This window comes from Apus apus, chromosome 4 (assembly GCF_020740795.1).
Source record: "Apus apus isolate bApuApu2 chromosome 4, bApuApu2.pri.cur, whole genome shotgun sequence".
NCBI classification, from domain to species: Eukaryota; Metazoa; Chordata; class Aves; order Apodiformes; family Apodidae; genus Apus; species Apus apus.
Window position 1 is genome coordinate 90,088,736 of NC_067285.1, and position 15,131 is coordinate 90,103,866.

Below are 15,131 nucleotides of genomic sequence, written 5' to 3' on the forward strand. Positions count from 1 at the left end.
CCTGGGCACATTGCTGGCTCATATTCACCCACCTGTCAATCAGAACCCCCAGGTCCCTTTCTGCTGGACAGCTTTCCAGCCACTCTTCCCCAAGCCTGTAGCGTTGCATGGGGTTGATATGGCCCCAGTGCAGGACCCAGCACTTGGCCTTCTTTGTTGAACATGGTACAGTTGATCACGGCCCACTGATCTAGTCTGTCCAGGTCCCTCTGTAGAGCCTCCTTACCTTCAGGCAGATCAACACTCCCTCCCAACTTCGTGATGTCTGGAAACTTACTGAGGTTGCATTCTATCTCCTCATCAAGGTAGCTGATAAAGATGTTAAAAAAATGTTTTGTGCAGCTGTAGCTATCCTCCATTCTTCCACAGCTGTGCTGTACCCAAAATACTGAAAGAAAAGCTGAATTTGCCATCACAGACAAATTAAGTTCTATAAGGAAGAGAGAAGGGAAATGAGGTCCCCCACCGAATAAGCAGCATGTAGTGAAGCCAGCTGCTCTTACTGAAACCCCAGGCAGCACAGCTTTACAGGGAATGAGGCAAAGAGCAAGAAGTGACATGGCTTAATATTTGCTAAAGCACTTTGGACAGGATGAAATGCCTACCATGGAAGACTTTTCTAGCCAACACCAACTTCAATGAGCTGCTAAATATCTGTATTGTTTGTGCCAGTACAGACTGACAGCAGCAACATGAGGAAGATGTGCAATATCAGTGTAAGCAGAAGGTGGTGATCCACTAAAGTACCCTGTTAAAAAGTACTCTACAATTGCATGACTGCTAATGCTCTTCCAAACTGAAATAGCCCACAGGTCATTCAGAATAATCCCTGACTAATTCTCTTCTGCTTCTGTTGAGGAAGCTCACTGAAAATGACAGAGGTATATACAGTGCTGGAGTTGTATGGGCATAGACAAATGGTCCTCCCTGAGAGAACTGCTGCCCCAAGACACTCACATCAAGCTGGCCATCAAACACACAACAGCTACTAAGCTGAAAAAGCAGACACCTCAGCCTCAATTACTGTATATGCAATTTATAAAGCTATCTGGTGTTCAGACTTGATCACTATATATAGGGTCATAAAGAGGTAGTACAATGATTATCAACAACTGTGTTAAATGTTCATGTAACTGGGTAACAATATTTACTACCAAATGCAAAGTCGTACTAAAAGAGAAAGCTGATACATGGGACTTTAAAGAATGTTTCTGTTCTTCCACTGGCACTTAGAATGCAGGCCAGATTCAGCCACAACAACTTTCAGGGAACCGCTGAGTGAAATGGTCTTGGACTAGACCACATCACAAATTCTTTATTCTCACTGATCTTGAAAGCAGAAGCTACACAATAATCTGAAGGTATTCGTTCTGCTGTAATCTTGAGGGCATGACTCAGAAACACATACTGTTGCTGATGAACCCCTATAGAGAAGGGGAAGACCTCACATCCAAAGGGCTGATAATGAGATTTGCAGACTACATACCTCTCTATAAAGAAAGTAGAAAAATATATTTCAGAGTTCACTATAAGGTCAGTGACCCAAGTTTAAATGGCTCAAATGATCAAACCAGCAGAAGTATACTATAAAGGGATTTTTATTGGTGGAATTGGATAAACGGATTCATTTTTTAAAAATCATATTACAAACTGGTGCAGTTCCATAAAATCAGTTTGCACATATAGAGATGCCATTCTTAACCTGCACAGCTCATGCAGCGCTGTAGCCCGTTCTCGTTGCAAGCTGTGCACTTGAGGGCTTTGAACGAGTCCGTAAAGCAGTTCCGAAACACAGACATCTTGCTCCCATGGCACGCTGAGCACGGCAGGAAACCAAAGCCACCACAAGAGAGGCACTCATGAGGATGCTGGACTCTCTGCTCAAAGAAGAATGTGAAAAAGATAAAAATGTTATCTCACCAACCACCATAAATTTTAGAACAATGAGGGTTCCAGGAAAGCTGAGAATATATCTTCTTCTTCCTGTCTTGATTACCAAGGAATACCACCATGGAAGACCAGTACATTTGCCTTTTTCATTGGTCAGATCCACATGCAATGTTCAAAGATGCTCACTGCAGGTTCATCAGTCAGATTAGGCCTTAGTAGCCTGTGGTTATATTTGCCAAAATATCTACCTAAAGGATAGCTTGCATACATTTACTCTGATGTGGTTTAGGACAAAATCAATTCTATAAAGTATTGCAATTCCTTGACTCCAAACTCCAGGCAGTGTATGTTGATGTTATGTTTTCTATGCTGTATGCTAAGATATTATGACTTCTAGCATTTGTGTGCTCTTGCTGAACATATAGTTCCTATTACAGTTACAGTTGATCATATGAAAAAGCAATTCATATCTTCTGACAAGTAGTGCTTGAGGAAACAAGTGGTGTATTCCAATTTATGTGTGTAGAATGCTGGTCTGAGTGTAAAGAAGCAAGATCATCAATATTCAACAATTATACCTGGAGAAAATTGCTGCAAGCAAGGCTTGAGCTCCCTCAATAGTCCTAATTCTGAGTGAAATTATTTTTTCTGGGTGAAACAATAATTTTACTCTATTTTGTGCTGGATTAAAATAATGGTGAACACCAGAAAATATTTCAAAGGCATCTTTAAGGTTCACTTTCTGAAAATATTGCTGGTTTCTTTAATGAGAGTTCTACATCAGAGAAATAAAAGGTACACCCCACTGAATACTTACCACAGCACAGATATGTGGCTTTAACATTGCACTGTTGGGTAAAGACTTCACAGATTAATTTACAGAGGAAGAACAAAAATCCATACCATTTCTACTACTGTTAGTCTGAGGAATTACGCACCACTAAAAAATTAGTCACAAATTATTACTAGAGTATACTAGAGTATGTAAAGATAAGTAGTCCTTCTTGTAGCTTCATCAAGAAAGCCAAAGAGATTTTGGCTAAACCATTAATAACAATATTTATCTATTAACAATTCAGATGAACATACAGACTTTTTCCTTTTGTGGTGCAGCTCATAAAATTGCTATTTTGCTTAATTGAGCAAACAACTCCATTATTATTAACTTATCTAAGGACAATGTTTGAAAGTATTTAAAGTAAAATTAGCATTCTTTTTGTCTCAGGAGTGCCCACATTTTTGTAATTTATGATGGCAGTTTACTACTTTGGACATTATTGCAAATAATCTCAAAATTTTAAGATAATACAATTTTTATTCTTTGCATTCATTGTTTCTTGTTAGGCTTGTGAAAAGATAACTTTCCATGCAGTTAAGAGAACTAACAAATGAAAAATGCAAAATTGTTTTAGCTCATTTCCTTAAGCAATTGCCATTTCCTTCTTGAACAGAGGACAGCTTGTGTAACCACTTTCTGCACCTTCGATAAAGAAGGAACCTACCTGTAACTTGCAATTGTAGCAAATCCATTTAAAAAAAAAAAAAAAAAAAAAAAAGAAAAAAAGAACAACCAAAAGGCAGTGAAGCAGTGATTCTATTCAGTAAGCAGCAGTTATCAGTCAGCTGCAGTCTGGCATTGTTTGTCTTATAGATGTACTTTCTTTACCAAGATTAGGACACACATTGGACCGAGTAATAACATTATGGGACCACAAACCCCCCCCCCCCCCAGCCCTATCCCCAAAGCAGGATCTCAGGACATTTCATTCCAAAGCAATGAAAAATGTTAAGGAAGTGTATTAGCTAATCTTTCTAATCAGACAACAAGAAATCTGCACACTTCAATCATAAAAACACTTTTTCTTAACAGTTTCTGCTTAGCTACTCATAACGGTTCAATATGGCCAACAGTTTCTTCTGTGTTTTACACAGAAATACCTACACTGAGTCACAAGGCAAGGGAGTTTGGCTGAGCTAAGGAACAGGCCAGACAAATGCAGAAAGTACCACCTGCACTGCAAAGGAATGAGGCAGTTCATGATTTACTGAATTGTGTTAAATCTACATCCTGAATAAAGCAGAGGTGAACAATCCTTGGGCTCAGCCTGACTGGAACTTTTGGAGGAGTTCAAGAAGGAGACTGGCTAAAAGAAAAAAAATATGCTTCTCAAAAAGAGACACTCATTTTGATAAACTCAAAATTGTAGGGTATACACATGGTGTACTGAGAGCATGTTAGGAAAGCATTTGATGTAGATTGGCTAAACATAGAGAAATAAAAAACGTGGGGCAAAATCAATTGCATGTTGATGTTACATACTTCGGAAGTTTATGTGTTATCTTAATTTGGCTAGGGGTGATTTCAAAATAGCAATACATTCCTTTTCAAAGGACACAGCTATCCATAAAACCCAGACATTATGACACACATCTCCCCAAAATGTTCTTCTTGACGGCTATCCAAATGAAAACAGCAAATGTCTTGAACAGCCAACAGCACAAGACTGGCGGTGATGACCAATGGAGATTATAGCTTACAGAAAAAGCTGTGAGAGCAGACCCCCATTTCAAGGGTCCTCAGGAGCATGCATCAGCTCTTCATAATAAAAGGCAAATCTGCCCTGGGAGAACTTCAATGGACAAATGAAGAGCTTGAGGAAGGAATGATAACCTTTAATTTGAAATTTGTGTAAACTGGTGTAATTGGAAACTTCCAGAATTCATCCAGATTTTGTAGATATCTAGCTGTAGGTCTAGTCAGAATGCAGATGTGCAGGTTCCCAATGTGTTCACTGCAGTGCACAGGGAGGGGGTGCAGCGGCCCCATGAGAGGCCTGGCACTCCCAGGCGATGGCGATGGATAAATACCAGAGATTATGTTAAAAGCTATGGGAAAGGGAAAATGACTTGCCTTTCCTGCTGTGGCAAATTCAGGAGAAAATATAGGTGTACATTTTGGTTTGATGTTACTGCCATTCACATTTCTGCAAACTTAATGGGCTGTTGTTATACTATGATATCATTCATTCAAAGGGCAAACCAAAAAAAGCATTCAGGATCATCAGTTTATAAGAGAAGAAAAGAAAAGAATTTTTAAAAAATCTATTTAATTACAAGTACTCAATGTGTATACCCTATATTTATTTGCAGAAATATGATTACCTCGATTTTGGTTAAGAGATCCTGCAGTTCCCCAGATTCATTCATTAGTAAAATTTTCTCAGCACCCTATTAGTAAAAAAAAGAAGAAAAAGGTCAGCCAATGTAGTATTGAAAAAAAAGAGACATGACTAGAAGATTTGGTCCTGAAAATTTAAACAGGCTGAGGACAATTTTGACTCACATTAAGTATTTTGTAATTAGGTCAACCTTAGGAAAGCTATAAGGAGAGGACAATCTAATTGCAGTTCTGACAGTAGTGCTTGAAGTTTGTTCCCATTCTCATTGCCTTTTTGGAAAAGGTGACAGCTTGGAAACTCTGATCATTTTCCCTTTATTTTGCAAGGTATGTTTCCTGATGAAATAAAAAATTTCTAGTTATTGAGTCAAAAATTACAATATATAAATAAACAACACATCAGAGAATGCAGCTAAATGAGAGCAGGAAATTGTATTTCAAATATTCTGGCAGCTGAGCATTGAATTAAAACATTATATGCCTGTTGTATAACATAAGAAGAAAAAAGGTAATGAAAATAGTGTAACAACATTGAAGTTAGACACAAGAATGCGTAATAATAATTTAGTCTGAGTACATTAGGCCTCTGAGGGGTTCTGTGATCTAAGTCAAGGCAGTACTGAAGTGTTGTTGGTTTATTATCCTGGAAGTAAATGAAATGTTAAGAGATTATTATAGACGAAATTAAAGTGTCAAAGATGATGTAATCTTTTTTCCCTTTTCTTCTAGTAAAGAGCCACAAATGAATGCTTCATTTCATTTATGTAATCGAATTCCCTGAATACTAAATATTACCAAACACTTGTAGACACTTTTTAATAGTGAATCACAAAAAATATATATATATACAGAAAATGAAGTGAGGCACAGATGGAAGGAACTGCACAGCCCTTATCCACTGCTAAGAGTGACTGACTACATCTAGAACAGGTTACAGGTTCATGCCATTGTATTACCCCAGTTTCCTAGTCTCTGCATGCCCAGCCTGTTTTTTTTACTCTTCTTTTAATTATTTTCATTTCAGTTAAAAAGGAAATTACTAGTATTTTAGTGGATGTGAGTCTCACTTTCTCAGTGAATGCTACACTTACAGTTGCAGCACTTTCAAACAGGGCTTGGTTGCTGGTTTGGTTTTTTTTAAAAAAAAAAAAAAAAGTTTGTTGTGGTTAATTAGTCACAGAAGATAACAGGAGACGCAGAGCCACTAGCCTTACTAGTGCTGATTCTTCTGTTGAAAGCTGTTACAGACCATGGGCACAGAGAGTTCCAGCTTCAACATATGCGTTAGGCTTTTCCGTGTCCCAGCAGAGCAGCTTTTAGCAGCCTGTCAGCCCCTTTCAGGCTTGCCGTCTAATCTTTCTCTACTTTCACACTGAATGGTCCACAGGCTGATTGGCACAACAAAGCCAGGGTTGGCCAAGGCAGCCCACAGACTATTAGCTCAGAGCCTGAATGCACTGCAGCAGCATAAGAAAAAGCTTGTGGTGTCTGATGCACAGACATAAAGGATTTGCAGCTTTATTGATATGATTGCAGCACTACAAATTCCTTAAGCTAGGCAAGCCCTGTTTTGCCTCCATTTAGGGAAGGTTCTCCTCTCTGTGGCAACAGCTGGCAAAAGCATTCCTGTGGCTTCTGCTCCTTGTTACAGTGATGTGATAATGCTGACTGGTTTTGCAGCAGTGTAATTAAAAATCTGACAGGTTTCCCATTATAGATTCATATTTTAAAGGATTTATATTTCAGATGACATTCAGTCAGCCAGCTGTGTTACTTTCAAAGTGGAAAGCCTCATTACCATGGTTTTTAAATTAAAAACCAAAGGTCCGAATGGCTATCAATGTTTGTAAGCATTTCAGCTTGTCTTTTCTGATTAACAGCTGCCTCAGGAGGAATTTCAATAAAAGATTCTTTGCAGAGGTTCATCTTCCCTTTGGGTACGTGAATCTTAACACACACAGACTGCAATTAATGGAGTAATTAAAGCAGCTGTTAAATAAGTCAAATAGCTGCTTTCTGACCAAAAATTATACTTTTTCTTCCTAGATTGTACTCAGTCCACAATTATCCACAAAGGAATGTGAAACATTAAAGACTCACATAAGAAGCATGAGGGACAGTGGCCAGAATGTTTAGAGAAGCAGCAGAGAGAAGAGAGTTTTCAGTTTTGTTAATGAGTTAAGTTTCAAAGCACTAGCCTGTAAATCCTTTATCTACTAACTTCCATAGCTCTCTATGATGGCGGATGAGCCCAGTGGTTGTGGTCAGGTCTTTGCCTTTCTTTGGGCAAGGAAATGCCACAGACTTGGCTAAATCACTCAACAGGTTTATGAGACCATTTTTATTCTTCAATATATTTTTCCCAATTTTCTCTCTTGAAAATATCCAGAAACTAGCATTGTATTTCAGGTACAGTCCCACAAATTGCAGAACTAGGATAAATCCAAGGTCTGTCCCAGCTCTGTCCTGTCACTAAGCCACTTTGGTGCTCACCTATCTTGGACGTAGAGCATTCCCATTTTCACAGTGTAATTCTTCCTCAAGGAATACATCTGGCTGTGCTGATTTTGGGAAGCAGCGTCTCTTCCACACACTTCCTTCTATACAGAGAAAAATGACCATGTCTCTGCAACATTTCCCCTGTGGACATATTTGTTGTGCAGATAAGTCACCTACCTTATCTCCTTAAAAAGAGATTTTTGCTAAGGTTACAGGAGAGGCCTCTTGCTAAGACAGCAGAATGCAAACACACACCTTTAACCTTACTGGACTTGCCATGTTTTTTCACTGTGGCTTAGCAAAAAGACAGGCTGTATATACCTCTGACTTTGCCCAAAGCTCACAAGCTCTTCAGCCTACAACCTTACACCTCCCACGACAAGGTGGCAGCAGACACACATGGAGGATGACTAAACACCTGGAAATCTGCCCATAAAGTGAGAAGATTGACACTGTGATACAGTACCAGCACTAGAAATGCTGGATTTTATATGTAAAAATGGAAAGATTTATACGTGAAGAGCTATCTGAGAAATTACATCCTGCTGTACCTGAAATGTTAAACTGCAAAATGGAAGAAGCAAGGGGGAATATGCTAGGTGACTTGATGCAATGATTTCATCATGATTTTACTGCCACAGAGCCATTCATACCACCCCATCCAGTGATTGCCAGGAGAAAGTGTTTAACAAAACATGGAGGCAATTGAGAGCTACTAAACACATAAGGCACTGGAGAGCAGCAGAAAGGGAGCTACTATTACCTGCATAACAAAAAATGTTACACAGATATTTTTGAAAAGTCAATTACAAAAGTAGCCTCATCATTCTTAGGAAATAACCATAAACAAAAAGTTAAATAAAACAATTTTACTGTAAATCTCACTTGTGGATTAATTATAGCTAGGAGATCTAAATAGGAAACAGTTTTTTAAGGGGAAAAAAAATAGATTCACATATTTGAAAAACATTCAGGTAGGTTTATAAGGCAGGTGAATACTGAATTCAGTCACATATTTAAAGTGAGAAATAAAAAGTCATATTTTAAAACTAGTATGAGGTGAGATAACATGTTTACTAAAGATTACTCTAATTGCTCTTTTTAGTGTGCATCTCTTATCCAGCAGAGTGGGTCTTTATATAACATAAACCTCAAACAGCAAACAGCCCAGAGTGCCTTTGTTAAAGAGTTAATAAATACCTTTTTTTTTTTTTTTTCCTTGTGTGTGTGAGTTGTTTTCTGGTTTTTGGAAGCCATTATTTAGTCTGCTTTGATATCCCAGCAGATGGCATAATTCCATTTCAGATGGAGACAGCCTCAGGTGAAAAGGAAGGATTAGATCAGCTGGTAAAGAGCATGCTGCAGAAAGAATCTGCAATTTCTTGACAGGCTGGTATTTAGACTGTGTGTCAAGAAACACAATGACACAATCTTGAAGAAATAAGAAAATTAAAAAACCTGCTGTACTGCAGCACAGAGGACTTTGCTTGACAAGGGATAAACATGATTTCTCTGTGGCTTCTGCTCAAGTCGCTGGTTTGTTCTGTTCCTCCCATGCAGGCACTGACAAATTCCACACTACTGTGAAGATTTATCCACACAGCCTGCAGTGCTCTAGCAACCTTGTCCCTGCTTCTGAACACCTTGGATACCGTCTATTCTACCTGATGTCCATATGCTGTCTTCTGCTGCTATTGTTACATTTATCTCATTAAAAATAATCTTGTTCCCTTTCAAAACTGTTCATATTTTAATTAAAGTTTGATTTTTTCCTCCTTATGACTCACTGAAAGGTGCCTGGCTCAATATAGATTCTCCTTTGTATTGCTACACGCAATCTTCTTCAGGGAGGGATTTGCCAGTCAAAATTTTAAAAAGAGAGATAGAGAGAAAAAGATAAAGTATTGCAATATTAACTTACTGACACACCAGGCTTCTGGATTTCTGTGTTGCATTTGCATATCAGAAGTCAATTATCATCAAAGGCACTATAGAAATGTCCACCGTTACCAATGAGAACAAATTCTGTCATTAGTTCTCAATCACATTTTAATGACACATAAGCCCAGCACAAGTTCCAGCCAACTTAGTGTCCTTGGAGCTACTGATATATTGTCTTCTTAAGGTGCCACATCCAGCAGGCATTGACAGAGCTGACAGAGCTGGAGGGTGATTACCTGGTGTCCAGTCCTTCTTGATATGCAAAGTGTCCTCCTGCCCTCTTATTTTTCTTCCTGAGTATATGAATGCCAACCTCTCTTATGAAATCATATTAAGACAAAGAAATGAAAACTGTGGGGTTTGCCACATTTACCAAACAGAGTGTGTGGACACAAGTCACCTTGCTAATGCCAGTGACATGTTGACCCTGGGACTGTCCCTCTCTATCACCCCACCAGACCCTTTCTTTCCCTTAGGTCTTGGTTTTCCCATCCTGGTTCACCTCAACTAAACCACATTAGAGAGTGCTCCTGTAGTGTGATAGTAATTAGTGGAGATCAGCTGAGGGCAGAAACCTCATCTGTGAGCATAGGTGAGGGCACCCACAATGGCAGAGCAAAGGGCTGCTACTGTCCAGGCTGGCAGTGATGTTCCCCATAAGCAGAGGAGTTGAACATGAACCACTCCCTGCTCACAAAGCAGATTCTCCACAAATAATACTGCTGCTACGTGGAATAACTATAATCCTTTCCTGGAGATAAAATCTGCTCCATTTCAACACAGTGTGCCTCACCAATAAAAATAAATAAATAGATAAATTAATTAATAAATAAAGTAGGAAAAAAACACCCCTGAAGTCTGATTTTGCTCTGTTTTTTGCAGGCCAATACATTTTTTCCTTCCATTAATGAATGGAGTGACCATGCTGTGACAAATAGCTCTAGACAAGAACACTAAATTCTTTCTTCATTTTATACCTACAGGAGGTAAAACCTCCTGAGTACCTGTTAGCAGGTAGCTGAACAGCTAGACTTTTCTCTCCCACAGACAGACAGCTTCCTAATTCACTTCCCTTCCTTTCTATACCACTCCAAAACATTTTATGCAGTGAATAGTTTTAATGAGATTACATGGCTTGTTACACTGTTGCTCCTCTGTTAAAAGATAAGTTTACCATCATCTTGCTAAAAAAGAAAAGAAAGCAGCAATGAAATAATGTGCCATGCATCACACCAACATGACTGTAACCAGGCCTCACCTAGAGCTGAGCAAATAAATTATCCAGTCTGTTTCAGTATTTTAACTAAATTATTTTGACAAATTGATGACATGCAGAGTGAGATTTTCTTGGACTTGGTCATAACTCACTTGTATTTTTAACATGACAGGTGGGCAAATATTAGTTTGAATCCTGTTACATCTTAAGCTGCTTTTGAATGAAGCACTTCTGTTCATGGGTGGCTGGAGAAATGTCTAACTCAGGCTTTTCATAAAAGCATTCTCTACTAGGAAGGAAATTTCACTCTGGTAGTATTTTGCATACAGGTGATCTTGCAGTTGGTGCAGTGGTCTGGTGAGCCCAGTACCAGCAAATACATTTATCAGAGTGTTCAGGAAAGCCCACCCAGATCATAGCACATTGAGAGCTAGAAATCAGGCAGGGAGAAAGGGCAGAAAGGGTGTTTGAGTGTTTTTACAGGCTTGAGTTTTCACTTATGCCCTGACTGTTGATCGCATTTTATTTTATTACTTAAGTACTTTGTGAAAACTAATGTGTCAAGCAATACAAATACAATAACCCTGCTGATTTTAAATATAGTTTGTCTTCACAAATCACAGTCTCACTGTTGGTGCTAATTGCTAGTTCTTTACCGCCCAAGACAAATACCTTGTCTGAGCTCTCAAGCTGTTTTCTTTGTGCCACTTTAGAGAATCTCCTTCTTTTAAAGTCTGGGGTTTTTTTTTTCAGTTTCTGAGAAATATATTTCAAAAGTACAGGCTGGTCTTAATGAAAAGATGGTTTCAAATATAGACTCAGAGGTACAGGGTACAAATAGCAGGATACAAATTTGGATTATGACCTGAACAAGCTGGAGAAGTGGACCCAGGGGAACTTCATGAGGTTCAAAAAGGCCAAGTGCACTGTCCTGCACCTGGATGGGGCAACCAGAAATATTAATACAGGCTGGGGGAAGACATGCCAGAGAGCAGCCCTGTGGAAAAAGCCTGGGAGTACTAGTGGATCAAAAGCTGGACATGATCCACCAATGTGCAATTGCAGCCCAGAAGGCCAACCCCATCCTGGGCTCCACCAAATGAAGTCTGGCCAGCAGATGGAGAGAAGTGATTATTCCCCTCTACTCTGCCCTGGTAAGACCTCACCTGGACTACCATGTCCAACTGTGGAGCCCCTATCACAAGAAGGATGTGGACCAGTTGAAGTGTGTCCAGAGGAGTGCAACAAAAGTGATCAGAGAGCTGGAGCACCTCTCTTATGAAGACAGGCTGACGGAGTTGTAGTTCAGTCTGAAGAAGAGAAGACTACAGGGGGACATCATAGTGACCTTCCAATACCTGAAAGGGGCCTATAAGAAGGCTGGGGAAGACCTGATCACCAGGGCATGTAACACTAGGAAAAGGGGTAATGGTTTCAAGCTAGAGAAGGGAGATTTAGGTTGGACATTAGGAAAAAGTTATTTAATAAGGGGTTGGTGGATCACTGGAACAGGTTGCCTATAGAGGTGGTGGGGCCCCCATCCCTAGAGACACTCAAGGTCAGACTTGATGGGGCTCTGAGCAATCTGTTCTCATGTGAGATACCCTGCTTATTGTAGGGGGTTTGGACTAGATGACATTTAGATGTCCCTTACAACCCAAGATATTCTATGATTCTGTGATTCTAGTTTTCAATTTGGAGTTGCCTTTCAACAGGGCAGAATTGGGCTTTTTTTGTCTCTCATTGACTGCTACAATTTTCTAACATTAAGTATTAACCAATTCTGTACCTCAAACATCATTCACTTGATTGCAGATGCCTGATGACTACATTGTATAAAATTCAATTCATGTTTAAGGCCTGATACCCGAAGCTGTTTATTTCATATTCAACACAGATATTACTAAATGAAAGGTCTATGCTGTGTGTATTCATCTTCCTGAGTCAATCACACACTCAGGTTCCCATGGGGAAAAATAAATCCATTTCTCTAGGATTGTAATGGTTTCAACTACAAAGATACACTATTTTTTAAGAAACATGGAATAGCTTCGATTGTATTATAGCATCTTACTCCCATCTTGATAGCCTCTCCCCACTTATCTTTTGCATCTTCAGATCAAACCAGCCAGTGCGCATCTGTGCTGCACTTCCCACAAAGGGATCTCTGTCTTTGAATGTTCCCATCATTCCAGCATTGCAAACAATTTTATAAAAACTTTGCTTCACATTCATCGAGATTTTCTCCTGTACTTCCAGACTGCAGAATAAAACATAGGCTCATGCCTTACTTACCCCAAGGTAATGGCCATCAATAAACACAACTGGAAGTGAGGGAACTTCACAGACCCTCCTGCATCTTTCATCTAGTTCTTTTCCGTAATCGCTGTTCAGAGCAATGTTTTTTTCTTCAAATTTAACTCTGTGGTTTTGAAAGATCTTTCTAACCAGTTCACATCTTTCAAAAGTGGTTCTCACCACACGAAGGCTGGTAGTATAAATTATTATGCGGCCAAATTCCGGCACTGTTGATACCTGGGGAAAACAAAAAAATTCCAGTCACATTAAATAAAGTGTTCATAGCTTCCAAATATTGAGCAATTCCATTAAAAATATTAATTAAGACAAAGTTGTAAAGTTGGGTAGATGGCATTACAGATTTTGCCAAATAATAAGGTCATGATTTGTCTTGGTATGTAAATGCAAAAAATAGTCATTACAAAAAGCATATTCTGCTGTGAAAGCTTGTTTCCAAGGTTCAATGTAGGGTGAAGAGTTCTCAGGAAAAAAACTTTGGTTTTACAGGTCATTTATAGATCAATGGAAGTGTAATTGCAAGCATATGTAATTTATCATTTGTCTGTCTCCAGTTCTGGAAAGAAACCATGTTGTGATAGGTGAGTATTTATTTCTCTTTGAATGGATGTCAGAAATTCAATTTTAGGAACAAATGTTATAAAGATTTTCCAGCCTGTTCTCTAGCTGGAAAATCTTACACCACTACTGCAGCATTTACTCTTTGCCAACATATTTTCCAGACATTAGGGGATTAATTTGTTGTCTACCTAAGACAGGTACTCTACATATACACTGTCAAATATTTTAGTAACCGTGCATGGGTTCTTGAAAGGAAGAGGAGTTAATTTTTGTAGAAGTAACCAAAAGGAGTTCTTGAAATATTACTTCAAAAGACAGTTTGTCTCACTGTTACTCATTATTTTCTCCTTTTTGGAGTGAAAATACATTTTAAAGTGGAAAAGTATTACACAGGATGGAAATTCTTGTTCCTGCTTAGCTATAAACTCTAATGCTTCTTGTTCCCAGACTCCAGAGGCTGGTAGCATAGATACAGACAGTCATTATCTAGTGAAGTATCAGGACTGTGGTGTCCCTACAGCATACAAATAAGCAGCTGAAGACACGGAAAAATGGAAAGTTGTAAAGTGATCTGGAAAGGTATCAAGTGGAAGGTGTATACACAGTCACTTTTAGGCTTATTCCTTTATTTTTTTTTCCTAATGTGTCAGTGAAGATATGCCCTTGTTTGCCCTGCACAGAAGTATCAATGGCATTTACTAAACAATTATTTAGGGAAATGTTAGTAAATACATCATTTTCTGTGCTACAAACACACAACTTGTCCTTGGCATGACCATATCACACCAGTGAAAATCATTCCTGTCTTGAACCACACTGGTAGTAAAAAATCGGAGTCAAGAAATTAGAAAGAGTTTTCCCAACTAAAATCTATGCTAATTCCTATTTCACTACACAATTCAATGACTACAGCCTATGATATTTAGTGACTAGAATACACTCTAGAATTAAATCAACAGAATAAGTTTTGAACATTGTGCTTTCCTTCCTAGGCTGGAAATGTGGCAAAAAAAATCCAAAATAAATTACAAACAATGTAAAAAAATTAATAGAATGACATGTTAGAAAAACTACTTTTATAATTTTGTGTAACAGACTTCAGATTAGAATCATGATGTGTAACTTTCAAATGCACATAAACTTTTAGTTGAAATTAAAGAGTAATTCCCTGGTTAATGGGCATGACAAAACTTTACTCGGGGTGTAGATGTTGGACAGATGAACAAACCAAAATATTTTGAACAACATATATTGACGACTTTCTTGCACTTGCCATAAGTGGGATACTCATTGAAACCTGAAGCTTACGGAAATCATTTGGCCTGAGGTGACAACTTTTGTGTCAGGTTCAGAAAACCCTACGCATGTGGGTCAAGAGTGTACTACAAAGAAGGTGTCCATGTAGAAAGTCTGTTATGGAAGGGATTTAAGGTTTCAGAGGGAAAAAAGTTGCTTTAGTAAAGATCCTCCATGTCATTTACAGGTTTTAGTTTAACAGCACAGTGCTGTCATTCCCCAAAGGCAGAATCT

The 15,131-nt window shown here is 38.7% G+C and overlaps 1 protein-coding gene across 1 annotated transcript in view; it reads right to left on the bottom strand.

Moving 5' to 3' along the window:
- Positions 1-1,697: 1,697 nt before the first annotated feature.
- Positions 1,698-15,131, bottom strand: part of GRXCR1 (glutaredoxin and cysteine rich domain containing 1) — a 34,276-nt gene continuing 20,842 nt past the window's right edge. The window contains exons 3-5 of the mRNA XM_051617439.1: positions 13,020-13,259; positions 5,053-5,118; positions 1,698-1,877 (exon numbers count right to left, since the gene is read on the bottom strand). Coding sequence (XP_051473399.1) covers positions 1,698-1,877; positions 5,053-5,118; positions 13,020-13,259 — 486 coding nt within the window. The remainder of the gene's footprint in view (positions 1,878-5,052; positions 5,119-13,019; positions 13,260-15,131) is intronic.